At 34.9% G+C, this 25,852-nt stretch overlaps 1 protein-coding gene across 2 annotated transcripts in view; it reads left to right on the forward strand.

Annotated features, from left to right (window-relative positions):
- The window catches only part of SLK (STE20 like kinase), a 56,071-nt gene that overhangs the window by 24,601 nt on the left and 5,618 nt on the right, over nucleotides 1-25,852 (forward strand). The window contains exons 5-18 of one of the 2 annotated variants that reach the window (XM_019459347.2): nucleotides 2,129-2,201; nucleotides 2,362-2,556; nucleotides 3,318-3,399; nucleotides 4,664-4,792; nucleotides 5,129-6,502; nucleotides 8,459-8,589; nucleotides 8,798-8,921; nucleotides 11,067-11,246; nucleotides 13,600-13,692; nucleotides 20,212-20,341; nucleotides 21,007-21,131; nucleotides 21,899-22,087; nucleotides 22,621-22,746; nucleotides 23,663-23,776. In XM_019459347.2, coding sequence (XP_019314892.2) covers nucleotides 2,129-2,201; nucleotides 2,362-2,556; nucleotides 3,318-3,399; nucleotides 4,664-4,792; nucleotides 5,129-6,502; nucleotides 8,459-8,589; nucleotides 8,798-8,921; nucleotides 11,067-11,246; nucleotides 13,600-13,692; nucleotides 20,212-20,341; nucleotides 21,007-21,131; nucleotides 21,899-22,087; nucleotides 22,621-22,746; nucleotides 23,663-23,776 — 3,065 coding nt within the window. The remainder of the gene's footprint in view (nucleotides 1-2,128; nucleotides 2,202-2,361; nucleotides 2,557-3,317; nucleotides 3,400-4,663; nucleotides 4,793-5,128; nucleotides 6,503-8,458; nucleotides 8,590-8,797; nucleotides 8,922-11,066; nucleotides 11,247-13,599; nucleotides 13,693-20,211; nucleotides 20,342-21,006; nucleotides 21,132-21,898; nucleotides 22,088-22,620; nucleotides 22,747-23,662; nucleotides 23,777-25,852) is intronic. The other variant, XM_019459349.2, reaches the window with a different exon arrangement.

Below are 25,852 nucleotides of genomic sequence, written 5' to 3' on the forward strand. Positions count from 1 at the left end.
GACTGGGAGATCGTGACCTGAGCTGAAGTCGGACGCTTAACCGACTGAGCCACTCAGGCGCCCCTGTTTTCGTTTATTTTTTGATAATAATTTTGATAGAGTTATTCACCAATTATTTCATTATTTTTATTTATCCTTATTATACAATTAGGAATAATTATATGAAATGACACTTCCCTTCAACTGTTTGGTTATTCAGGAGTGTAGTTCATATGGACAAGACAGGAAAAATGCTTGATTCCTTCTTTTTATTTATGTAACTTGGAAGACCATGAATTGGTTCTCTCTCATCCTCAATTAGTGACCAGTATTTTAAAAAATATTAATTCATGAATTTAATTTATAGATTTCAAATCTATAATTTTTTTAATGTTTATTTATTAGAGAGAGAGCATACATGTGTGCGTGTAAATTGGGAAGGAAGGGAGGGAGGGAGGGAGAGAGGGAGAGAGGGAGAAAATTCCAAGCAGGCTTCATGCTTAGCACATAGCCTGACTTGGGGCTCGATCTTGCCATCATGAGATCATTACCTGAGCTGATAACAAGAGTTGGGTGCCCCCAGATCTATAATTTTTATCCTTATTGAAGCTTAACATTGTACCATCTTTGGTCAATGGGAGCCTCTTCATGTTGGTATATTAATCTTTTTGATATGACTTTAGTAGCCTTTGATAGCTTCGTTATCAATATCGTGTAACAGTCTAACCTGTTAGGTTGAGATGTTTCAGGCTTGTCTTCTATATTTCTTGCCTCCAACCTGTAATTAGCCATTTCTTTAAGAAGTCCTGGGTTTTTTTTAGTAGGATATGGTATTTCAAGATTATATCTGGGGTACTTGGGTGGCTCAGTCAGTTAAGCATCCGACTTTGGCTCAGGTCATGATCTCACAGCCTCTGAGTTCAAGCCCTGCATCAGGCTCTTTGCTGATAGCTCGGAGCCTGGACCCTGCTTCCAGTTCTGTGTCTCCCTCCCTCCCTCTCTCTCTCTCTCTCTCTCTCTCTCTCTCTCTCTCTATCTCTCTATCTCTCTATCTCTCTCCCTCTCTCTCCCCCTTCCTCCCTCCCTCCCTCTTCTGCTCACACTCTGTTTCTCTCTCAAAAATAAACATTAAAAGAAAAAAAAGACTGCCTCTGAATGTTAGAGGTACTTAACAGTTTATGGATTGGTCATCATTCTGGGCCTTTCTAGAAGACAAAGCTAGGCTGTCATATGCGTTTCTACATATTTTCTGATCAAATTTAGGATAAGATGTGTTTTATTTTCTTTTTAACCTAACCACTTCTGTATTACATGTATATCTCCTTCTATCCTCAGAGTCCTGGTTCTTAAGGACATTGATGATAGATTTATAATATCCCATAATTACTCATTTTAGTCCTGTTTTCATACGTTTAATGCTCATCACTGGTCCTTAATGTTAGTATTCTCTGTGATCATGTTGGTTGTTTGAAGTTCATTCTCTGGTAGATAACTCTGGAAGGGCTCTCCAAGTTCTTATATAATAACGGTTCCACCCATATTTATACTTTGAAGGTCGGTTTTGCTGGATAGAAAATCCTTGGCTTACATTTTGTTCCTTGAATCTGAAATATCTTACTCTTATTTTTCTGTTCTAAGTGTTGTTGGAAAGTCTGATGATAATCTGATTTTATGTCTTTTTCAAGTTATGTGCTCTTTTTGCCTAGATGCCAAAGAAATTTTTTCTTCAAGGACTAATAATTTGACTATACTTTTCTCTAAATATGCTCTTATAATATTTATGCTTTTCACACTGTAGGAAAAATGTTTATGTCTGTTAATTGTAGTATGTAGTACTAGTTGTTTTGAAGTGGGTAGACTGGTTTATTTTAAAGTTACCTTTTTTTTTGATCAGTTCTGAAGTATTCATGATCTGAAGATGTATAAAGGAGGTAGTAGTATATTAATGATGGGATATTTTATTTGACAGTTATTTTGGAGGGGGTTTGTCAAAATTAGGATGGTAGAGAAGTCACTACTCTTTCTGTTTTGTTTACCCTTTAATAAGAGTGGCCTTGTTAAAGACTTGAAATGCTTTTCCCTGTGTGAAATACAGTGAGCTTTGCTAAAAAACTATCATTAATACTTTTGTATCATTGCTTATTTCAAGCGGATTTTGGAGTATCAGCTAAAAACACAAGGACAATTCAAAGAAGAGATTCCTTTATCGGCACACCATATTGGTATGTATTCATCTTTATGGATGTACTACTGTATTAGTTATGTTAGAAGCTATTATCACTCATTAACTTATCTACATAATTGATTATACTGTCTTTTATGTGGCTTGCAATCAATATTCTTAAGCTAAACATCTTAACTTTCAATTCTCTGTCTGTACAGGATGGCTCCTGAAGTAGTCATGTGTGAAACATCTAAGGACAGACCCTATGACTACAAAGCTGATGTTTGGTCCCTGGGTATCACTCTAATAGAAATGGCTGAGATAGAACCACCTCATCATGAATTAAATCCAATGCGAGTGCTGCTAAAAATAGCAAAATCTGAGCCCCCTACATTAGCACAGCCATCAAAATGGTAAAATATTCTAAACAAAACCTTATACAAAGCAAAACTTGATGTTTTATTCTTCGACCTTTTCAAGGGTAGATTTAGTTACATGGTACAAAGACTGTATGAGTAGAAAACTTGATTTTTGGTATTTTTTTTTAAGAGTTAAGGACCATAGTTGTGCCTGGGTGGCTCAGTTGGTTGAGCATCCAACTCTTGATTTCAGCTCAGGTCATGGTCTCACGATCATGGGATTGAGCCTTGCTAAGCATGGAGCCTGCTTGGAATTCTCTCTCTCTCTCCCTCTGCCCCTACCCTACTCATGTGCATGTACTCTCTCTCTCAAAATAAATAAATAATCATTTAAAAAAAAAAGAGTTAACCATACAAACTCTTATAACTAACTCTTCTTATAAATTTGAAATCAGTGATTTGAGTTCTACACGAAACAACTGTATGTAGTATAGTATTTACTGTGAGAAAGTGAGGCATATATGTGGTTGATTTATATTTGTGGAATTTAATATAATAGAAGAGTTTGTGATTTTTGGCATATATGACTATATCACAGTGGCTAAAACTATGACTACTTATATTTAATTTTGTATTTACAGATGATACTCTAGTATTTATCTTAATATTATTTTGAAATCTTGGTATTCTCATTAACTACTTATGTTGAATTAATACAATTACATACATAAAATACAAGCATAACTTATCAGAATTTTGTTTGATTTTAATAACAAAGTAAAATAGAATGTCATTGTTAAAATTTCATTTTGAAGGTCTTCAAATTTTAAGGACTTTCTAAAGAAATGCTTGGAAAAGAATGTGGATTCCAGGTGGAATACATCTCAGCTACTGCAGGTAAGATCAGAGTAATATGACAACAGCAAACTGTGTAATTATTTTAATATCTCATTGAGAAGAGTACAATTTCAGATTCAATATATTCTCTTTTCGCTGGAGTTTCCCTATGGAAACTCAGAATACATTGTAAAATATGTTGTACGCATACAATGTGTACAACATACTTGAATACAAGTAACCATTTGCTTTATAAACATATATGCTGCCTTTACTAAAAGGCATTTAGCTTATAAGTCATTCCTTTTGTGCTTTTTTGATTCAGTTGTGTTCTTTTTATTTTGTTAGTTATTCCACTTTGTTAGTTACTTGCAGTTTTTCTCTCCAGTTACTAGAAAGCAAGCCCCTTGGGCGCAGAGGTCATGAGCTTATTGATTTTTTTAATATTTCTTACAGTGAGGATAATGTTCAGTAAATATTGCTGACTTTTTTAAAAAAAAGTGTTAAAGCGATTAGATAATTTTGTTTTATAGCAGGACCTATTTGTAATATTTGAAATAGGAATTTGTTACATAATATAGGTGCACAAACAAAATGACAAATCTTGAGGCAATTACTGTTAGGTTGAGTTACTGTATAATTCCTGCATTACAGTGTATTAAGTTGATCTGTTTATCTCAGGGGAAAAAAGCAGAAGAAATTGCCTTCTTCTGTGCAACAGTACATCCCTAGAACACACTTTCTCTTATTATTTTATTACCCTCACTTTAGAAGGTCTTAGTCTGTGACAGACACTGTTAAATGCTGCTGAGTATACAAAGGTGAATAAAATTTTTTCTTACTCTTAAGAGTGTTAGAACCATGTCCAAGAAAGCAGTTATTTGCAAGACTCTAAACAAAACTCTAAGGCTTTTTGTAAACATTTTGTTAAGGATTATACAGGATTTAAACATACTGTTGTTACTTTTAAAGAACTAAAAATGTACCAGTTTGAAACTTTTAAAATTTAATTTAAATTTAATTTAATTTAAAATTTCAAACATACAGAAGCGTACATGTACCTGTTATCCAGATATGTGGTACCATTTTTGACCTATTTCCTTCAGATTCTTTAAAAAAGATGTATAGTTGTAGGCAGTCCCTATTCCTGCTCAATCCCCTTCTTCTTCCTTGCCCAGATGTAACATCATCTGAAGTTTTTTATATTTTTCTTACTCATGTGTTCATATTTTTACCGCATAATAATGTGTATTTTTTGTGTTTGAAATTTTATAAGCCAGCATTTCAGCTGTTAGTAAGTGTGTTCTTCTTAATGATCAAACAGCATCCTTTTGTTACGGTTGATTCCAACAAACCAATTCGAGAGCTGATTGCAGAGGCAAAGGCTGAAGTAACAGAAGAAGTTGAAGATGGCAAAGAGGAAGATGATGATGAGGAAACAGAAAATTCTTTGGTCAGTATTTAGAAGGGAAATGTCATTTACGTAATATTGAGAGTTGGGTTTTGAGGTGTGATTGCACCTGTATGTAAGGATTAATTGTAATCGATAGCAGTACAAAAGTGTTAATTTTAGGGGCGAAGATTAACAAGTTTGCTCCTTGCTCAACATTTTTGTCCTATTTATTATGTGAAGATTTGTCAGTTCTTTATTTTTATAACTTCATCAAATTTTAATTGAGATACTAAATCATGTATGTATGTTTTCAATATTTATTTATATACAAAATATAGTTTTGGTCACTATCTTGAACTTAGTTTTAACATTAAAAATGTACAAAATCTTTTTCAGCCAATACCTGCAAGTAAGCGTGCCTCTTCTGACCTTAGTATTGCCAGCTCTGAAGAAGATAAACTTTCACAAAATGCTTGTATTTTGGAATCTGTCTCTGAAAAAACAGAACGTAATACTTCTGAAGATAAATTTAACAGCAAAGTTCTTAATGAAAAACTTACCACAGATGAACCTGAAAAAGCTGCAGAGGATATTAATGAACATATTAATGATGCTCACTTAGAAGCTATGGCTGAACTTGATAATAGGACAATAGTAATCAAGGAAAATGGCAGAGAGGAGAAGAGACCCAAGCTTGAAAGTCTTCCTGATACAGAAGACCAAGAAAGAATGGACATTAATTCAGTCAATGAAGGAAAAGAGAATAATATAATAACTTTAGAAACAGATATTGAACAGAGTCTGAAACCCGAGGAAGAAAGGGATCAAGAAAAGCAACAGATATTTGAAAATAAGATTATAAAATCTGAAGAAATTAAAGATACTGCTATTCAAACAATGGACTTAGTTTCTCAAGAGACTGGAGAAAAAGAGGCAGACATTCAGGCAGTTGAAAATGAAGTTGCACTTACAAAGGAAGACACCCAAGAGAAATTGGGAAAGAATGATGAAACTCCAGAAGAAGTGATCAGCCATATAAGCGATGTCATAGGAACAAATGAGGCAGGAGATGTTGCCCAGAAGGCAGTTGAAAACAATGCTGAGGATGCTCAGAGTAATGATGGGAATGAAGTGGTTGAAGTAGACCAGAAATTAGTAAGTAAGCCCACAGAGGGTCCTGAGGCTGGTGGTTCTGAGGAAGTTCCTTTTAAAGACATAGTGGAAACTAAGGAGATAGATCAGAAGTCTTTGGAAGATAAAGATGAAGAACAGTCACTCAGCAGTTTAGAGAACATAGTGAAAACCAGTGAGGAATCTGGCACAAATGAAGGTGAGGAAATTACTGAGTCCAGTAGCACTGAAGAAATAGAGGTCAGACATGCAGTAATTTATACTGACCAAGAGGCTTTAGGAAATGAAACTCCAGATGCTCATGAAGCTACTGCTCAGATAGATACAGAGCAAAAAGCAATTCCATGTGAAGTGCCAATTGAAAGAGAACCTCCCGTGACTTCCTCTTCACAGCCTAGTGAACCTCAGCCTGTTCCAATACCCAGTATTAATATCAACTCTGAAGATGCAGAAAATAAAGGGGAAATAGGTGCTTTATCAAAAACTGAAACCATGTTGCTTCCAGAATCTGAGAATCAAAAGGAAAATGATACTGATTCAGGCACTGGTTCCACCGCTGATAATAGCAGCATTGACTTAAATTTATCCATCTCTAGCTTCCTAAGCAAAACTAAAGACAGCGGATCAATATCTTTACAAGTAAGTGTACGTGGGCCCTTCTTTGTCATTTTGGCAATTTGCAGTTTATGTGAAGTATGTTTTGAAAATAAAACAGCACTAAATCAGTGTAGTACTGACCCTATAAGATTTGTAAGGCCTATGAAGGCAATCAACTAAAAAGCCAAGGAGAGAGATAGATACTGGATGTAATCATAAATTTTTTGGTAATATCTACCTGTTTTTGCCAACTTCATGTAAACGGTGTAAGTTACTTGGTGTGGTTGGATTTTTTTATTGCACATATTTAAATATATTTTAGCAAGAATCCATAATCTATGAAAAAATTGAGAAATTGAAAGAATGATCTCTTTAAGCACTTTTAGGATGTAAACAGCCCTCGATTTACCAGTGGTCCATAGGATTTTGCCATCTTGGTCATAGTCCTCACAGCTGCCATGAGAACCGATGTGGGAAAGCAAAAAAACAAAAAAATCAAAAACTAAAATGCAAAAACACTTGGAGCTTTTAGAGCCATTCTCAAATCTTAATGTGTTTAAGAGTTACCAGGGGTATGTATGATTAGGGATGTTGACTAGACTTATGGTGATCATTCAGCAATATATGCAAATATTGAATCATTATGTTCTGTACTTGAAACTAACATACTATTATATATCAAGTATACCTCAACATGAATAAATTATTTAAAAACAGAGTTTTAGAGGGAGCTATGTAGAGGTCTAGGGTGGAACCCAAGAATCAGTATTTGTAACATAAGATTCCATGGATTTCTGATACAGGTGAGTCATGTATTACTTAGAGACTCTGGGTTGACAGCAGAAAAGAGTAGAACAACTTAGGAAACTGACCTTAGGAACAGGACTCCAGGGCATAATTGCAGCAAATTACTACACATATTGCATAGATTGTCTTCAGTTTTCAGTTTATTTTGTTTCACTGACTGGAATTCCATTAATCTGAAATTTATTCACTGACTTAATAGCCTTTTAAAAAAATCTGAATACTTTTTTGAGAATTAAGGTGATATTGTGGATACTTTACTAAGAACTGAAGAAATAGAAAGTTTAGATTTTCAGTGTGGTAGATAATATTTTGGGAGCATGCCCACTTTAGATTTTAGGGGAAGCCTGGATAGGGTATCATAGTCCAGGGCTTAGGAAGAGAAGCGTGAGGATACTAGCAGCCTGGAGAGTCGAATAATAAGAGGTTGCAGAACCATGCTTGGAAAGTGCCAGAGACAAACTAAAATCTAATGCATTTTGAATTTAGTATTTTCGCATTCCACTTTTGCTCCCTCTGCTTTTAAACCCTTTCTCCTATATCAAAACCAAGTAATTATCTGCTGTCAATACTTACATGTTTGCCAAACTGTGTTTTTTGGAGTGTCATACTTCTGTTATTTCTATGTGGATTTGAAAAGCATTTGGATGAGGAATGGAATTTGGTCTTGATAAAGAATTGTAGGCAATAGCTATCAGGCAGTAAACATTTTATCCTTCTAGTAACTCAAGAATCACACATTCATCTCTGTTCCTGAGGTGGAGGAGGGCTGTTGATAATATTGTTGCTGATAAAATGGATTTTGATTCCCAGTCCAGGCAGTGTTTAAAAATTACCTGGGGAGCCTTTTCAAAATGGAAATTCTCAGCCACCCTCAGACCTATTGATTTAGATTCTTTTAGGGATGAGCCCCAGGCATTCCTTTAAGTGTTTTGTTAGTGGTTCTAAAACTGAAAAGCCAGAGGTATCTGAGAAGTTACAAGATCAAAATAAGAAGAAAAATGAACATGTAAAAGTTACACTAATTAGTCATTTATATGAATTGTTCTTTATGATTTGTGCCTAATTATGATGTGGTATAAAAATTATATGTGTACAGTTCTGTGTTTTCTTTTTTTTTTTTTTTAAGAAGAAAATGTTTTCTGTCTCCAGTATTTTCCATATAAAGCCTAACTAAAATAAAATCTCACTCAGGAAACAAGAAGACAAAAGAAAACATTGAAGAAGACCCGCAAATTTGTTGTTGATGGCGTAGAAGTGAGTGTAACCACGTCAAAGATAGTTACAGATAGTGATTCCAAAACTGAAGAGTTGAGGTTTCTTAGGTGAGTAGAGAACATAATTAAAATCGTTGTTGTGACTTCTTTTCAGTTTTTGCAAAGTGTAAGAATAGAAGCAAGAGTAAAGTCTTGGCTGATTATTCTTACTACTTTTCCATTTGAAAATAGTATTTTTTAAGTTTTTAAAAAAGTATTAGTTCAAAGGTGTAATTTTTTGCTGTTTTTCCCTGTTATTGATATTAAATTTTATCAGACGTCAGGAACTTCGGGAGTTAAGATTCCTTCAAAAAGAAGAGCAAAGAGCCCAACAGCAGCTCAATAGCAAACTGCAACAACAACGAGAACAAATTTTCCGGCGCTTTGAGCAAGAAATGATGGTAAAGTTTTAGATTTTGTATCCCTTTATTAACACTGAAATTTGATGCTTTAAAAAAATTCCACTAGCATGTTTTAGAACTTGTTCTTTGATTATTAGATTTTCTCTGGCTTTGTCAGTATTTCTGGCCTTTATTTCTTCAGTGTTCTAGATGCTCTTTTTTTCCTCCCTTTTGCCTGAAAGGATTTTCTATCTTAGGCTTCCTGTCACTGACTTATAGTGTGATAGGTGTCTTCCATTTTCCTTTGGTTAAAATTTGTTGTGAAAACCTGGAATCATGAAGCTGGTAGATGGTTTACAAAGTTCTTAGGTGGGCCTATTTCTGGATACTTTTTTAGTGTTATAATTTGACCTCTCAGATTTAGAATCCAAGAATTTTTTTCCAAATGTTTATTTTATTTTTGAGAGAGTGCACATGAGCAGGGGTGGGGCAGAGAGAGAGGGAGACAGAGGACCCGAAGCAGGCTCCATGCTGACAGCAGAGAGCCTGATGTGGGGCTCGAACTCATGAACCGGGAGATCATGACTTAAGCCGAAGTTGGAAGCTTAATTGGCTGAGCCACCCAAGCACCCCTAGAATCCAAGATTAATTTTTTTAAGTTTTTTTTTTTTTTTTAAGTTTATTTATTTTTGAGACAGAGAGAGCACAAGTAGGGGAGGGGCAGAGAGAGAGGGAGACACAGAATCTGAAGTAGGCTCCAGGTCCGAGCTGTTAGCACAGACCCTGATGCGAGGGCTCGAACTCACATACTGCGAGATCTTGACCTGAGCTGAAGTCGGATGCTCACCTGACTGAGCTACCCAGGCACCCCTAGAATCCAAGATTTTAAAGGCAGTCTAGAATAGTTGTCTTCAAACCTGGCTGAGTATTAGAAATACTTGGGGCTTTTTCAAAACACACTTCTCTGGCTCCTACAGGTAAGCTTCCACATCCCTATTCACAGCTGCTAGAGAAGTTGGTGCTGATTAGTCAAGGGTAATTGTCACTGAGTCTTTTAATTATTACCTTGTGTCCAGAGTTGGAAAAGGAATCAGTAATGTGATAGAAAATTCCAGTAATTTATTTAAACATCTAGCTTAGTGTAAGTTAGAAAACTGATTATTTCAAATGTTACTATATTCATGTTTTGAAAATAGTTCTTTTGCTTTTCTTGTAAGTGGTAAGAATTATTTTCTGTGAAGTGTGGTATTGTTGATTACATTTGTTGGATTGTAACAGAAAATTCTTAGGAAAATAATGAATATTTGTTCTCACTGAGTATTTTTATAGTATTGAGCATTCTATTTTAAAGAACCTTATGAAAACTGCATCTCTTTCCCCAAAAAATATTTTCCAAAGTGTTTTGCTTTTTTTTTATTTATTTATTTATTTATTTTTATTTATTTATTTTTTAATTTATTTTTTTTGGGACAGAGAGAGACAGAGCATGAACGGGGGAGGGTCAGAGAGAGAGGGAGACACAGAATCGGAAACAGGCTCCAGGCTCCGAGCCATCAGCCCAGAGCCTGACGCGGGGCTCGAACTCACGGACCGCGAGATCGTGACCTGGCTGAAGTCGGACGCTTAACCGACTGCGCCACCCAGGCGCCCCTGCTTTTTATTTTTTAAAATACCTTTTACAAATATTTAACTCCACCTATATCCAAAATTATATTATACTCAAGTATTATGTAAGCAGGAATCTTTTGTTGAAAGATTTATAATTTCAAAAGATTTGTTTCAATAAAAGGATGTTTAAGAATCTTAATGAGGAAGAGTAAATCTGAATATCACAAGCAATTGTACATTATTAAAGTAGACTTTGGATAACACTTTTGATTTATCAAAAGTTTATTGGATAAATACTGAAGTTTTTCTTTAGTACCTTAGCACTTTTAACACTTTCCTTTAGTACTTTAGCAACTGGATATTCTTCTGGATGGTTTAAAAATTTTGAACATTCTATAATAGAAAAAACTATTTTTTGTGTAGAAAAAAATGAAATGCTCATATTTTTGAAAAATTCCATAATGTGTTTATAGCATTCCACTTGTGCAGTACTACAAAGGTTGTATGTCATATCACTACATTTAAATGCTGGTTATGTACTCTTCAATACGTGAATGATAGACAAGTTAAATGATCCTGAGCCACATTATTTTACAGAGCAAAAAGCGTCAATATGATCAAGAGATCGAGAATCTAGAAAAACAGCAGAAACAGACTATTGAACGTCTAGAACAAGAACACACAAATCGCTTGCGAGATGAAGCCAAACGCATTAAAGCAGAACAAGAGAAAGAGTTGTCCAAATTTCAGAATATGTTAAAGAACCGAAAGAAGGAGGTAAGTGTAACTACTACTTTTAATTATTAAAGGTTGGTTTTTTTTTAATGTACACTTAAGACTAAAGAATTAGGAATAATACTTGAGAGTTACATAACACCAATTTATTCTTTTTTTGTGGTCTTCCCAACAGTCATGTAGGGTAGTAGTAAGGTCAGGTGTTAATCTCATTTTACTACCAAGAAGACTGTAATAGAAGAGCTTTTTAATGGTCCCTTCAAGTTTACAGACTATCATTAAATGTCCAGCTAAGCCTTGAACCAAGTTTTCAAATTAAGTCTAATCCATTTTCCTTCCAATCTATCATTTTCCTTTATTAGCAACAGTTAAAGCCTCTGTAGAAATTTCTTCTTTCACGAAAGCTCACCATGTTGTGTTTGTAGGTGGCAACAATAATTCATCTATTTATTTGTAATATTTAATTCATGCTTAAAATTTTTTTTCTTGGTTAGCTTGATTGCCTTTCATGAATGTTGTATTAAAACAAAAGCTCAGTACCCTGAAATTGGAAATAATATCTGTAAGTTCAACAAGTTGAGAGCTACTTTGAAGAATCACGTGTGAAAAATACCTGTGTAAAGTCATTTTATTACAATGAATTTTTAAATTTTTCCTAAAACTGTTCCATATTGTTATAGGATCTGTGCTATTACTTACTATGAAAGATTGTCATTGATTCAGAAAGAGGATTTATATATTGTAATAGTGTCTTATTTGCCCCCAAATTAAAACAAAAGAGTTTTACATGTTAGCAGAAGTGGTTTTATGATTTATTCTATACTTTTAGTGTAGGGGGAGAATTTACTTTTTCATGATATGAAAGACCCCAGGGATAATCATTATGATTAGTTCTATTAGGATTAGAATAAAAATCTCAACCAAACTAGTAAATGCATTTTCACTTTAGTTATACATCTAAAGCACCCAAGTTAATTGGCTTTAGCATTTAAATTGTGTATAAAACTGAACATCATATTGCTGAACTTGAGGATCTACTTTAAAAAGCATAGAATCGAACATTAATATAGTACATTCTATAATTTCTTTAAGTAAATAGTGAAATGGTCTATAATTTTATTTGATGTGACTACCATTTCTAAAAATTAGTTCTGTTACTGTTTAATATTTCACATAGTGTTGCTCTGTTTACCATGATATATGATGTTACTGAGGCTCCATATCAGTTTTCTTGAAACTAGGGGAAGTTTTTATTGAGAGCTTATTTTTTAATATCAGGTTAAATTTTAAAAAAATTACAGATAAATATATGATTTAATCTTAAATATATAAAAGTTTGTAGTTATTTTTACGGTTTTTGAGCTTGGAGAGTTTTAGCTAGTAGACCTATTTGAGATCGCAATATGCATATTTTAAATAACTATATTATGTTTTTTTTTTCCTTATTGCTAAATTTCTTGCATTTGGGGAGTCTCTTCCTTTTAATGGTGATTTGGTTTCATGAGGGATTACTGATGGGGAATTTTAAATACACTCTCTTCAATCAAAATCAGTCTCTTTCACAGACGGTCAATAGCATGTGGTGATTTGGAATCTGATTGCTTTTGGTGCTTCTACTTGTGAACACATGATTGTTTTTCATAGTTGGATTACAGATCTATTGTTAGGTGGAATACGTATCTAGGATTTTGAAATAGTTAAAAGAAGGAGCTCCAAATTATACTTCATTTTATAATATACTTTATTTGGTATAATAAATCATAGCATACTACACTGTTACTTTATGAGTACTTTATAATATTGATTTTAAAGTTGACAAGTTTGGCTTACATTGTCAGCAAAGGAGAATGTTATTCTAATGCAACACAAAATCATCAGACATGTTTGTTTTTATCACACCGTATATAAAATGGTGTGTTGGATGAAAAAAGAAAACATAGTATCCATTTATTTCTCCTTTTGTTTTCTTTTGGTCTCATTAAATGAACTTAATTTAGACTTATTTCTTTGGTTTTATCAAGCCAGTTACGAAATTTTGTACTTTTATAAATGGCATTGACTTTCCTTATTTTCAGCATTTCAAACAATGTCAGTAGATGTGTTCAGTGCTGCTAGTAATCCTTTACTGATTGTCTTTGGATCTTTAAGAGAGAATAATATGTAGGGGTAATTAGGCATCTGATTAACCTTTATATGGTGTGATGTCCCTTTCTGCACCGAGATTCAGCATGTTCTATCCTTTCATTCTTTTTCACCAAACTAACACCTATACTATTGCATGTTGAAAGGAACTTTGTATCAGCTTTAATCTTTGACTTGTAGCTTGTCTGCTACATAAATGCTTGCTGTGGAGAAAGTATTATTTCCCCACCTCCTGCATGCTTATACACTGTAGGTTATAAATGAAGTGGAGAAAGCACCCAAAGAGCTGAGAAAAGAGCTCATGAAACGCAGGAAAGAGGAGCTTGCACAAAGCCAGCATGCTCAGGTAACAGCAGCAGCTTAATGCTACTAAAAACAGAAAGCAGCATTATTCTCGCAGCTTAATAAACCATGGTGGAAAGGGTAAACTCCTACTGTAGTTATTATATGATGTTGAATTCTCCTAATACAAAGGTTCCCAGGGCATTCTTTATGTAGAACTAAATTCACATAAGATGGTGACATTTCAGTTGCAAATATGAAATTAAGTGGAATGTTTGGAAAGCTGACTCCGGATGAAATAAACAAGGATGTTGATGTATAATTCACTGTATTCTTATTATAATCATGAGGGAAACTTACATACTTAAGTAGTAATGTCACTGTTTGATAGAAGACTTTTATGACAAAATATAGAGGTTGAGTGTGTAGGCTTTGTACACATGAAAAGAATGACTATTTAAAAGACCATTGTTGGGGCACCTGGGTGGCTCAGTTGGTTAAGCACCCAACTCTTGATTTCAGCTCAGGTCATGATCTCTCGGTTCGTGGGTTTGAGGCCCGTGTCAGACTCAACGCTCTCAGTGTGGAGCCTGCTTGGTAGTCTCTCTCTCCCTCTTTGCCTCCCCCTCCTTGGCTCATGCTTGCTCGCTCTCTCTCTCAAAATAAATAAACTTAAAAAAAAAAATAAGGCCATTGTTTTTATAAAGTTGGGAGTTAAAAGAAAAACCATAAACGGTAATGTTAAATGGTAGATCAAACATTTATTTTACTATTAAACTCAACATAAGCAACTTAAAATCAGATTTTAAATACTAACTACATTGTTTTTCTTTTTGATTCAGAATCCAGCAGTTTAAAAAAATATTGCCTGTATAAACTTGATTCTAGGTTATGATAAGGATGAGCCAATTAAGATGGGTGAATTCTTTACAAAACTAGACAAGCTAGTACTTCAAACAGATTTTTTTTTAGCATTATCTCATGACTGTATGAGGTCTTTTTACTAGGAATCATTTTTCTTTTAATTAAGTTTGCATTCAATTTGGAAGCAGAGAGGTGAGCTCAGTTTGTAGTTATATATGTCAGTTAAAGGAAGAAGAGACATGGATTATATGTTAACGGTTGCTTTAAATTACCAATTTAATGTGGTTTTATGTGATGTAAAAAGTGGTTCCCAAACTTTTACAGACCCATGTGAAAACATGGAAGAAACAAAAACCACTGGGGACTGACAAATGGAATGACATTTAAAATTTTTTTATTTTTGTCCAGAAGGATATTTTAAACTACTGTTTAAAAATTTAAAGGAAAGAATATCTTAACACCATGAAAAATAAGGGAAGTATTTTGGAATTTAAAATTTAACAAAACTAGCCTATCTGAATAAATTTCATGTTTTGGGGGGGGTTTTGGTTTGAGGCAGTGAAAAATTTTGTCTTGGCCTAGTGTGGGGATTACTAAAGTGTTAAAGCAGACACAGCATTTACTGTGTCAAGTGCTGTTCTAAATGTTTCTCCTGCATGAACTCATTTAAACTCACAACATGTGAGGTAGTTACTCTTATTACCTCTATTCTACAGGGGAGGAAATGAAAGCTCCTCTGAACTACCACAGCGTACTGCCTCTCATGTTTAAACCATTATTTCTGTGCTTAATCTGAACTCTTATCAGCTTAGTCCAGTGGTTATTGGTCATGTTGTTAATAGGTGAAGAGGAAGTCCTTGCTTCACACATCTAATTGTGGATAATTTGGATTTCAAACAAGATAAGACCAATATGGTTTTTCCTTGTACAGGAATGTAGGCCTTTTAGATTCTAAAAGGTAATACATATTTCAGATGCTAGAGTTGACATTGAGAATTTAGTGTTGAAGGAGTTAAGTGATCCCATGCTTTAATAAAATTTTGTTGGTTTATTTTCATAAAATTTTGGGGGCTAGCCTGTATTTTCAACTAAAGCTGAAAGCAACAGTAAATTTCTTTCTGTAAATTTAATGAAAATTTAGTAATCTAACAAATTTAAAAGTATTTCTCTTTAGCTACTGCTTTACATGAAGGCGCTAAAATGATAACTTGGTACCGCATCTATTTTAAACATTTTGAGAATTTGTGAATAATAGTTATATAGTCATGGAGCCAGAAGTATTTGATTGTCTAGTCCAGTGGTTTTTAAACTGTTCTCCCAAGAGCTGTGGAGTCTGGAAGAAGCACCTCAGGGATCCTTCAAAAAGAGAGGACTGGGGGTTCTGGGTCCCTGCTTAGACTTTAAAGCAGCACTGCTTTTCATCTGTTTCGTACATTTTGTGGTACATTTTTTGAAAGAGGGTTTGACTGGTTTAAAAAACAACAGCATAAACTAGAGTTTGGAATCCACTGATCTCATTCAAAACCTTTTTACAGATGAGAAAGAGGCCTCTCTGTTAGGTACCTTGTTCGAGACCTCCTGAAACTCAACATTTGTGTAATTATTCTTTCCATTTACAAAAAGTCATCAGCTGTATTCTCACCTGGGAGGTGCACTGTACTCTGACCCGCAGGGTGTTGCTCAGGCCATGATCCGGTCTTTTCAGTTGTCCTCTTGCGCAGTCTCCAGTGCCCAGCTGCAGGATGTAAGTCCCACGCGTCTGTGGGAGGATGCCTTCTCCCGTTTTATCTGCCTTTTCTTCAGCTCACATGTGCCTTTTCATTGTTCGCTTTATTTGTTAAAGCCTAGAAGATTGATAGATGATAATGTCAGTAATGACAGTAGTAATCTGAAATGAACTTGATAGTATAGTATTCTTCAAAGCGTTTTCACATTTGATTCTTACTGCCTCCACCCTAATACAGGGATGGAGTGTATCCATTTTATAGATAAGGAAATCGCAGCACAGAAGACTAAGCGGTCCACTTGAAGTCACAAACCATATTAATGGTAGAACTGGGATTAGAACACTCCGAACAGTGTTCTTTTTTTCTACCTCACCACAAATTTTGAGATTTTCATTTCCAAGAAGTAGCTTCCCAGGAGTATTTTATAAACTTTGCACATGTGAGAAATTGAATGCTGTGATTAGATTTTTATCTTTGTGTGAAGTGACATTTTGATTTTATATATGTTATATATATGTTTTAATTATGGATATGGTCAGAAAAGGCATATTAAATGTGATTATAGTTCCATTTAACTTTAGTTTTCACTATTCAAATTGTATAAGGAATAGTGAGTTGTTCTTCCCCTTGCTGTAGTTTTAAATTAAGTCTGGAATTCCAGGCTGTATTCTTTCTCACAGTTTCTGTGGGGAAGTGACTAGCTGACTTAATGCTATAATTTTTGTTTTTGATGTTTGATATACACAACTGGAGTAGATAGAATACAGCTTGATTTCACCCATTCCTTTCCCCTCTCCTGAAATTAGACTTATTTTTTTTATTATTATTGGCAGCTGTTGGGCTCTGTAGTTTTCTAAAGAGTAAGCAAAACAATTTTTTTTTTTAATGAGAGGGAGAAATTATGAATTAAAATCACTTTTCTGATCATTACCATTTTTATCCTTTGAACTAGAAATAAATTCTGTACAAATAGCCCAATATAACATAACCCTTTCTTATAGTTTTCTAGAATCCGAAGTTGTGTTTTTAATATTTATAGTTGTCTGATTAATATGACAAAATTCCTTATCAGCATTTAAACTTACACTTTTAAAGGGTGCATTTTATAGTTTCTGTGTTGATTTAAATTATTTGTTACTTTTATTGATCAAATCCATCTTTTTTTTTGGGGTAAATTTGTTCAGTCTTTTTGGAATGTAAGATCACTTTTCTTTTAGAACTTAAGAATAATTTCCAATTACAAATTCCAATGTGAATGTGTTATACTTGGCTTTTGTAGTTAGGAAATTTAAAGAAAGCTCACTAATACAAAATTTTATTTCTTTTGAAGTAACAAAATATACGAATTAGTATGTGAGGGACCTGGACCTTTCAGGTAATTTTTACCTTTAATATAGAAGATTATTTGAGGTGCCTGGCTTGCTCAGTTGGGAGAGCATATGACTCTTGATGTTGCGGTTGTGAGTTCCAGCCCCATTTTGGGGTAGGGATAAATAAATAAATAAAAATAAATATAGAGATTAAAATAAATGAAGGAAGGAAGAAAAGAAGAAAATTGTTTGCATAGTATTCTTGACTATGTAATTATCCAGACTTTGCTTAATTATTTAAGTCCTTGGCTCTGTAAGACAACTGGTGTCTTTGCTAATTCTCATTGTTGAAGGCACTTGCATACATAGCCTACCTTGACTCTTACCTGTCAACTCTTATTTTACTTTCTGGAGCAGCACAATGGTAGTTCTGCCTCCTTCTGTATAGCAGTCTTAGCTCTTATTTTCCCCTGATGGATTAGCTGCTTCAGGACAGGCTTCTGTAATTCTTTCCATTATTCATTGTGTGGCATGGTTTCTAGACCCTGTATTCACAGCTTCCTGTTTTCTGTGGTTTACTTTTGAACTTCTGAAAATGTGATACTAAGGGAAGAGACCCACTATTCTTTATGTGGGCATACAGAACCAATTTGGGATCACTAGAATGGAAGGCCCTTAAAGGCAGTACTGTCTTTTCTTAATTTTAGTAGCCCCTTTAGTGGTACAGTGCCTAGCATTAGTAAGTACTTAATAAAGATTTTCTTTGAACTGGACTGTCATCTTGCTTATCTAGACAAATATAGTAATATGACCAAGAATTGAACTCACAAGAAATTCCATTTACTTTTTTAGTGGCACTGGCATGTATTTACTCTTCTTAATTTTCACATAAATATTTATTCACCCTCATCTTGTACTTTTGCATTTATTTGAGTCTAAATGTAGTATTTATATTTATGGTAGTTAATTTGGACCCATTGTTTCTGTCTACAGAGATATTTTTTAAAAGTCCTTTATACAAGTTAATGGTACAGATGTGAAAACCTTTTGCTATATCTGCAGGTTATATTAAGTTATAGATTATATATTAAGTATTGTACAAGTTTGTACATAGAAATTTTACTATGAAATTAGAGAAACAATTTAGTTTTTATTATGTGATATTTACTGTAGGAAAATGACCAGCTTGAACAACTTTCTTTGTTATAATTGCCTAAAAAATAGGCATGGAGATTTCGTATCTCTTTAAATAAAACTCAAAAGGCCTTATTCTAGATAGTTGAAATTAAATATTCATTGTGGCTTTTTTTCTGTGATAAAAACTTGGCTGTGGTGAAGCTCACAATTGTATTTTACAGAGGCAATTCATTAGTCTTTCTGCTAGTGTGTAATTGTATTTATGCTGAAGTACAAATTATGACAGATGAGACAGCAGTATCTATAACTCCGGATTACTTTAACAGGGCGTCATGAATGGTAAGACCTAATTCTCACCTCCAGACACATAGTAAGGCATGCACCTTAAGGAACACGGCTACACTCACTCTCAGTGCATTGAAGACCAGGCTGGTAGTGATCCAGATCCTGTCAGACTCTGTCAAAGGCACAAAGAGTAGATCCAAAATGGACCTTGAGGTTTTATCTTCTCTTGGATGTGCAAGAGGAGGGATTATAGGTGGAGTGCCACTTCAATCTTAAATTTCTAAATCCACACTCAAATTGATCAGAATATCCCTTGGGCTAATCATATATAGACTGCTGTAACTGCCAAAAGAGGGACGGAGAGCTGAACATTTACTGGCAAAATTTACATTTCTTCAATTTGGATATTGTTCCTTTTCTTCTGTGAATGTGCAATCTAGCATAAAGACCATAAGTCACTTTAATATTTCCTTTTCTTACACAGTTGTCGAAGGATTTTTTTTAAAGCATAAATTTTTGCATTTGGGCAAATAGTATGTACTCAGTAAATATTTGTTGAATGAATGAGTGAATCCCAAACATGTTGGCAGAAGTTTTGACTATCAGGAGTGTGTGTGTGTGTGTGTGTGTGTGTGTGTGTGTGTATTTATTTATTTATTTATTAAATGTAACTCACTTTATGAGTCCTAGATCACATTTCTCTAGCAATGCACTATTTCTCATTAAGTCCATAAACTGTTGTTCTTTTTAGGCACATGCTAGAGATACAGAAACTATTTCTCTGTTAGTGTTGCCATGGTATTACTTCCTAAGTCTTTATTTCTTGGAAAAATAGAGATATTAAATATTCTGATATGTGTTTTACTTATTTGCTCTTTATTCTCTTTTTCATAAAAGGCATTTTGTTTTTTCTTGTTTTATCCACACCATAGTGTAATGAATGATCAGTTTTAGAAGCTCTAAATTTATTATTTTCCTAAAGATGTTCATATCATAGGACATTCTGAGTGGGTGACTTCTTTCATGTGTATTATTTTTAATACTGAGTTTAGAGTATTATGTATTCTAGTACTTTTTTCTGGGCTTGAATTGAGTGACTAATACATTTATATATTGCTATATAATTGGTGATTTTTAAATCCAGTTAACTTTAGAAACTTGGTTTAGAAATCTTGATAGCTACTAATGTATATGGTCATATAGATAAATGGATGTTTCACTCAGTAGATGCTTATTAACTCATGGTTAACTATCTAATAGGAACAGGAATTTGTTCAGAAGCAACAACAAGAATTAGATGGCTCTCTGAAAAAGATCATCCAACAGCAGAAGGCAGAACTGGCCAATATTGAAAGAGAGTGCCTGAATAACAAACAGCAGCTCATGAGAGGTATGTGAAATTACACAGCATATGTGTATATATAAAATGGTATCTGAAGACCATTGCTAAGATACATGTATATATCTAGTATCCATAATATCGAATAATTGGAAATTATGTGAATGCTTTCCTTTGCTAAAGTGGTAGAAAGATGAAGTTAATAAGAGGAAAAGGTTTATGTAAAATTTTAAGCATTTAAATTTTTAAAATTCTTTATAAAGTTAAATATTGTAAGACATAGAATGAATGCCTTCGTGACAGAAGTGAACATAAACATACAATCCTTAAAACATCTCTATTGTGCAGATGATGCTAAAGCCTTACCTGAATAGTTTTGTATACTCATTATGCCTTACAATTGTTGGTATACTTAATGGCATCATGACAGAATGGGATTTTAACAAAAAGCTTAGATTTTTTTATTTTTCATTAAGATGATTAAAAGGAATTTTGGTATTGTGGGTGGGGCATTTTCTGTTTATAGAGCATCAGAACAGAATGGTAAATAGTGATAGATATTATCTGTCCATTGGTAATATTTCATTTATAGTTCACAATGTCAGTGTGCGTATAAGTTACTGTATATAGAACACATTTATGTAAATATTAAAATGAACTCCAAAGTACATTAGTAAAAAGAACAAAGTGACATTTTGAAAATTGCTTTCTTCTAGCTCGAGAAGCTGCAATTTGGGAGCTTGAAGAACGACACTTACAAGAAAAACACCAGCTGCTCAAACAGCAACTTAAAGATCAGTATTTCATGCAAAGACATCAGCTACTTAAGCGCCATGAGAAGGTTAATGAAAGGAAAATTGGTTTACTTTTTGTTCATTTGAAGTTTGCAGAGTTATTCATTTTTGAAACTTCTATTTCGTAGAGAATGAATTTTAGATTTCCTTTCTATTTTTTTAATCCTAAAATTTCTTTGGTGAAGTTTGGAGTAATTAATTGTATCTTGATCATGATTGCAAACTTCTTTTCTATGAGTTTCATGGAAGGTGACTGATTTCAATGCTTAAGTCCTCTTCTACATTATAATCTTCATGTTGTCTCAAAGGTAGCTATTGTGGCCCCATTTATGGTTCAGATACCTTAAAAAATGTGGACTTTCTGACTTAGTAATGAGAATTTCAATATAAGACTCTTATATAAAGCTTACTAATAGCTTTATTTTTGTTATAAATTATATTTTGACTAAAAGTTTGCTGGTTGATAATACAACAAGGGAGGGAGTGATTTTGGGAAACAACACAAGAACATGTTTGAGCATACATGTGGGTACTGAGTATTAAATTATATTTAGGGGCACCTGCATGGTTCAGTCAGCTGAACGTCCAGCTATGGTTCAGGTCATAATTTCATGGTTTGTGGGTTCAAGCCTCACATTGGGCTCTGTGCTGATAGCTCAGAGCCTGGAGCCTGCTTTGGATTCTGTGTCTCCCTCTCTCTCTGCCTCTCCCTTGCATGCACTCTGTCTCTCTCTGTCTCTCTAAAATAAAAAAATAAATAATTAAAATTTTAAATTATATCTACATCACAAGATTGTGTTTGATACGTTCTTAGGAAACAGAACAAATGCAGCGTTACAATCAACGACTTATTGAGGAATTGAAAAACAGACAGACTCAAGAAAGAGCAAGACTGCCTAAGATTCAGCGCAGTGAAGCCAAGACTCGAATGGCCATGTTTAAGAAAAGCTTGAGAATTAACTCAACGGCCACACCAGATCAGGACCGTGACAAAATTAAGCAGGTAAATAAGCCAATTATTCTCTTCTTTTTTAAGTTTAAAAAACTGGAATGTCCTTTAGAAGTGTCACATAATTATGTCGTAAACATTTCGAGCCCCTTTGGGCTTGTTGGTATTTTCTTTGGCTCTGTGGACTGGGGCTGGTTATGTGGCATATACCACCTTAGTATTCCTAGGGTGGTGGCCACAGAGGGCCCCAGGCCCCACACCAGCTCTTGGGCCCTAAAACCAACCTTGGGAATTAGGTGACTTGCACAGCTTTTGAAGTTAAAATGTAGGGGCCTCACTGTGCTTCTGCAGTCTCAGGTACCCCACATAAATGAACTGTGGTCACTGATCAGGTAGGAGGAACAAGGTACCAGAAGTCCACCCCCCGTCCAAAGCCGTAATGTCGACTCCAGCTTGAGTCACAGTACGTTATTCGTGCTTGCAGCTTTAGTTTATTGTACTTTAAGATTTAAGTTCCTTAATTATTCCTTTAGAAGATGCAGAAATTATATTGCTTGTTAACAGTATTTTCTTTTTCTTATTTATAGTTTGCTGCTCAAGAAGAAAAGAGGCAGAAAAATGAGAGAATGGCTCAGCATCAGAAACATGAAAATCAAATGCGGGATCTTCAGTTGCAGTGTGAAGCCAACGTCCGAGAGCTGCATCAGCTGCAGGTCAGATAGAGAAGCATGAGAACTGAGCTGGTGGGAGCAGGGCAGCACAAGTGGTGGTTTGGAGAAAACAGTAGCTAACTGGGATGAACTGTACTGTACTCATGGAAATGCTGGGATTGAGAGATTTGTTTTCTGTATAGACTCGAGTAAAGATCAGGTTAGTATCATAGGCACTTGTTGAGAGTTTATATAACCATGATTAATATAAACATGAAGCTAAATTGTAAACCTAAGAAGTTGAGTCTTTCAAAAGCAGTATTGAGTTATTTGTAGTCTCTTTTGCAAAGAAGATGACAAAGTTTTCAAAATGAGGTAGGTGGTTTTGTTGGCAGATTCTGCATTCAAAATTTCATTTAGGGGGAAATAGCTCATTTTCTTCCAGGTTTTTGAAAAAAGCGATGGACTAAATATATGAGAATTTTTCTCAAGACATTTAAAGGTTACCCTAGAGGGACTGTTTTGAGACCTTACCTGGAGTGTGCAGCCCACCCACTATATAGTCTAAAATGTTTAAGATTTCAGAATAGTGTGTACTTTATGGATACTCTTCATATTCTCTTAATTTACTAAAGTAGAATAGTCCTGATCCCACATTCTGGCACCAATGGTAAATGCATAAGAAGATGCCCTTTGAAGTGTCAGTTTTATGAGCAAACCTTCTTAGAAAGGAAAAGTAGGATCAAACTAATTCTATTTTAGTTCGTTTCATATGGTAAGTAACAGATCTAACTTCTAAACTTGCAAAAATGAAGCTATGACTCATTTCATAGTTCTTGGCCCTGGGTTTTTAGAGGAGAATCTGAACCTCAGTAATAGTTTGATGTTTGATGAGTACTTTATTATTTTGAAAGGTAATTATATTTGTGAAAATTTGCTTAGTTGATTGGAAATTTTTTAACCCATACTTTATTTTCAGAATGAAAAATGCCACCTATTGGTAGAGCATGAAACTCAGAAACTCAAGGAATTAGATGAGGAACACAGCCAAGAATTAAAGGAATGGAGAGAGAAATTGAGACCTAGGAAAAAGGTAATTTTAAAAGCTTTAGTTAAAATATGTTTATGTTCATCCATTCATCCACCCAGTTATTGGCTGTTTACATAATATATATCAGGTACAGTGTCAGGGACAGGAGATACAGAGATGAAGAGACAAAGCCCCTGTCCCTCAAATGTTCAGAATGTAGTGACACGCGATTACAGATGAATAGGATCATTGCTCTGAAGGAGGTAAGTATAGGAGATGGGATGGGAGCACAGTGTTCAGGCCAAAGAGGAAGAGTGCTTCAGTCTGGGAAGTTGGGGAGGCTTTACAGAGAAGATGCATTGTAAGCCAAGTGAGACTCAGGATGAGTAAGATCTTGCTAGGCATACAAACAGGTTGGGGTGTGATGGGCAGTCTAAGTACAACGATGAGAATGGGTGAAAATGGTGTGTACAGGAATCGTAAGTAGCTCCCTGTCATTGGGGCGCTGGGGGAGTGTGCCTTTGTGTCGGCATTAAGGAGGGAGAGAAAGAAGGAAGTGATGACAACTCAATCTGGACAAGTTGGCTGGAGCCAGATTACAAGGCCCTCGTATGACAGTAAATTGACAATCTAGTAAAATAGGGAAGGCTTCCCTCCTGCCATCTCGCTCTCAGCCATCTTCCTTTTTTGTACTTGCTTTTTGATTCCCTGCTGGCCTGGTCCAATTGGTCAACCATTTCAACTCATTTTTTTTTTTCTGTCACTATGTGATCCTCTCCCTTTGCTAACTCTCAAACCTTTATTTTCTCTTGGGCTTCCTGCCTGCTACACCTTTTGACCATTCCTTTCTTCCATTTATCCAGTTAGTCGATTAAATATATGTAAGTAGCACCTACTGTGTGCTAAATGTTTCTAGAAAAAGTGAAATGACCAAGTCAGTTAATAGTATGGCTTTTTTTTTTAATATTTAAATTTTTTTGTAGAGAGAGTACAAGTAGAGGAGAGGGGCAGAGAAGGGGAGAGAGAGAGAGAGAGAGAGAGAGAGAGAGAGAGAGAGTGAGGGAGTGTCTCAAGCAGGCTCCATGCTGAGCTGACATGGGGCTCCATCCCATGACCCTGGGATCATGACCTGAGCCAAAATCAACAGTTGGACACACAACCAACTGAGCCACCTAGGTGCCCCAGATAATCAGTATGGCTTTTTAATTTAAACTTTATTTATTGTTAAATTTTTGAATAGGTAATACATTCATGTGGATTGAAATTCTAAAAGTAGGGAAGGACCTTTCTCCAGTTTCTTTAACTCTTTGCAGTCTAGCTTTCACCTCAGACTCCCCAGTTGAACTCACTGACTGTGGTCATAAGTGAGTTGCTAACAGCCAAATCCTACGGTGTTATTGAACTGTTGTTAAAAATCTTCTTTCTTAAAATTCTCTTCTCTTCTGACTTTTGTGACTCTCTTCTTTCTCTGTGCTCTTTATCACTTTTTCTCTGTCTTCTAGTTATCTGAAACATAGACATCTCCCATCTTTACACCCTTGATGATCCTGTGCCTAGTCATGGCTTCATCTATTGCGTATTTAAGGACAATTCCTGGGGCACCTGGGTGGCTCAGTCAGTTAAGTGTCTGACTGGCTCAGGTCATGATCTTACTGGTTATGAGTTCAAGCCCTCATCAGGCTGTATGCTGACAGCTCAGAGCCTGGAGCCTGCTTTGGATTCTCTTGTCTCCCTCTCTCTCTGCCCTCCCCTACTCGCATTCTGTCTCTCTCTCTCAAAAATAAAATAAATGTTAAAAAAAAATAAGGATGATTCCAGAACTTGGAGGGGTTCTAAAGTCCTGCAGATCTGGGTTCAAGGCTTAGTGCTGTCATGATTAATTCTGTCACTTAACATTCCTAAGCCTAGTTTTACTCATTAGTAAAACAAAGATGACATTACATACCTAATTGGGGTTGTTAAGACAGTTGAAAGAAGTGATGTTCTTTCAAAGACAACACTTCCTAGTACCTGAGCTGTAGTTAGGGTTCAATGAATGTCTGCTGTTGCTATTATTTAATTTATTTTGAGAGAGAGAGTGTGCACATATGTGGGTTAGGGGCAGAGAGAGAATCTGAAGCATGCTCTGTGCTATCAGCT

The sequence above is a fragment of the Panthera pardus genome, unplaced genomic scaffold (genome assembly GCF_024362965.1).
Source record: "Panthera pardus isolate Hobbes unplaced genomic scaffold, ASM2436296v1 HiC_scaffold_22, whole genome shotgun sequence".
NCBI lineage: Eukaryota > Metazoa > Chordata > Mammalia > Carnivora > Felidae > Panthera > Panthera pardus.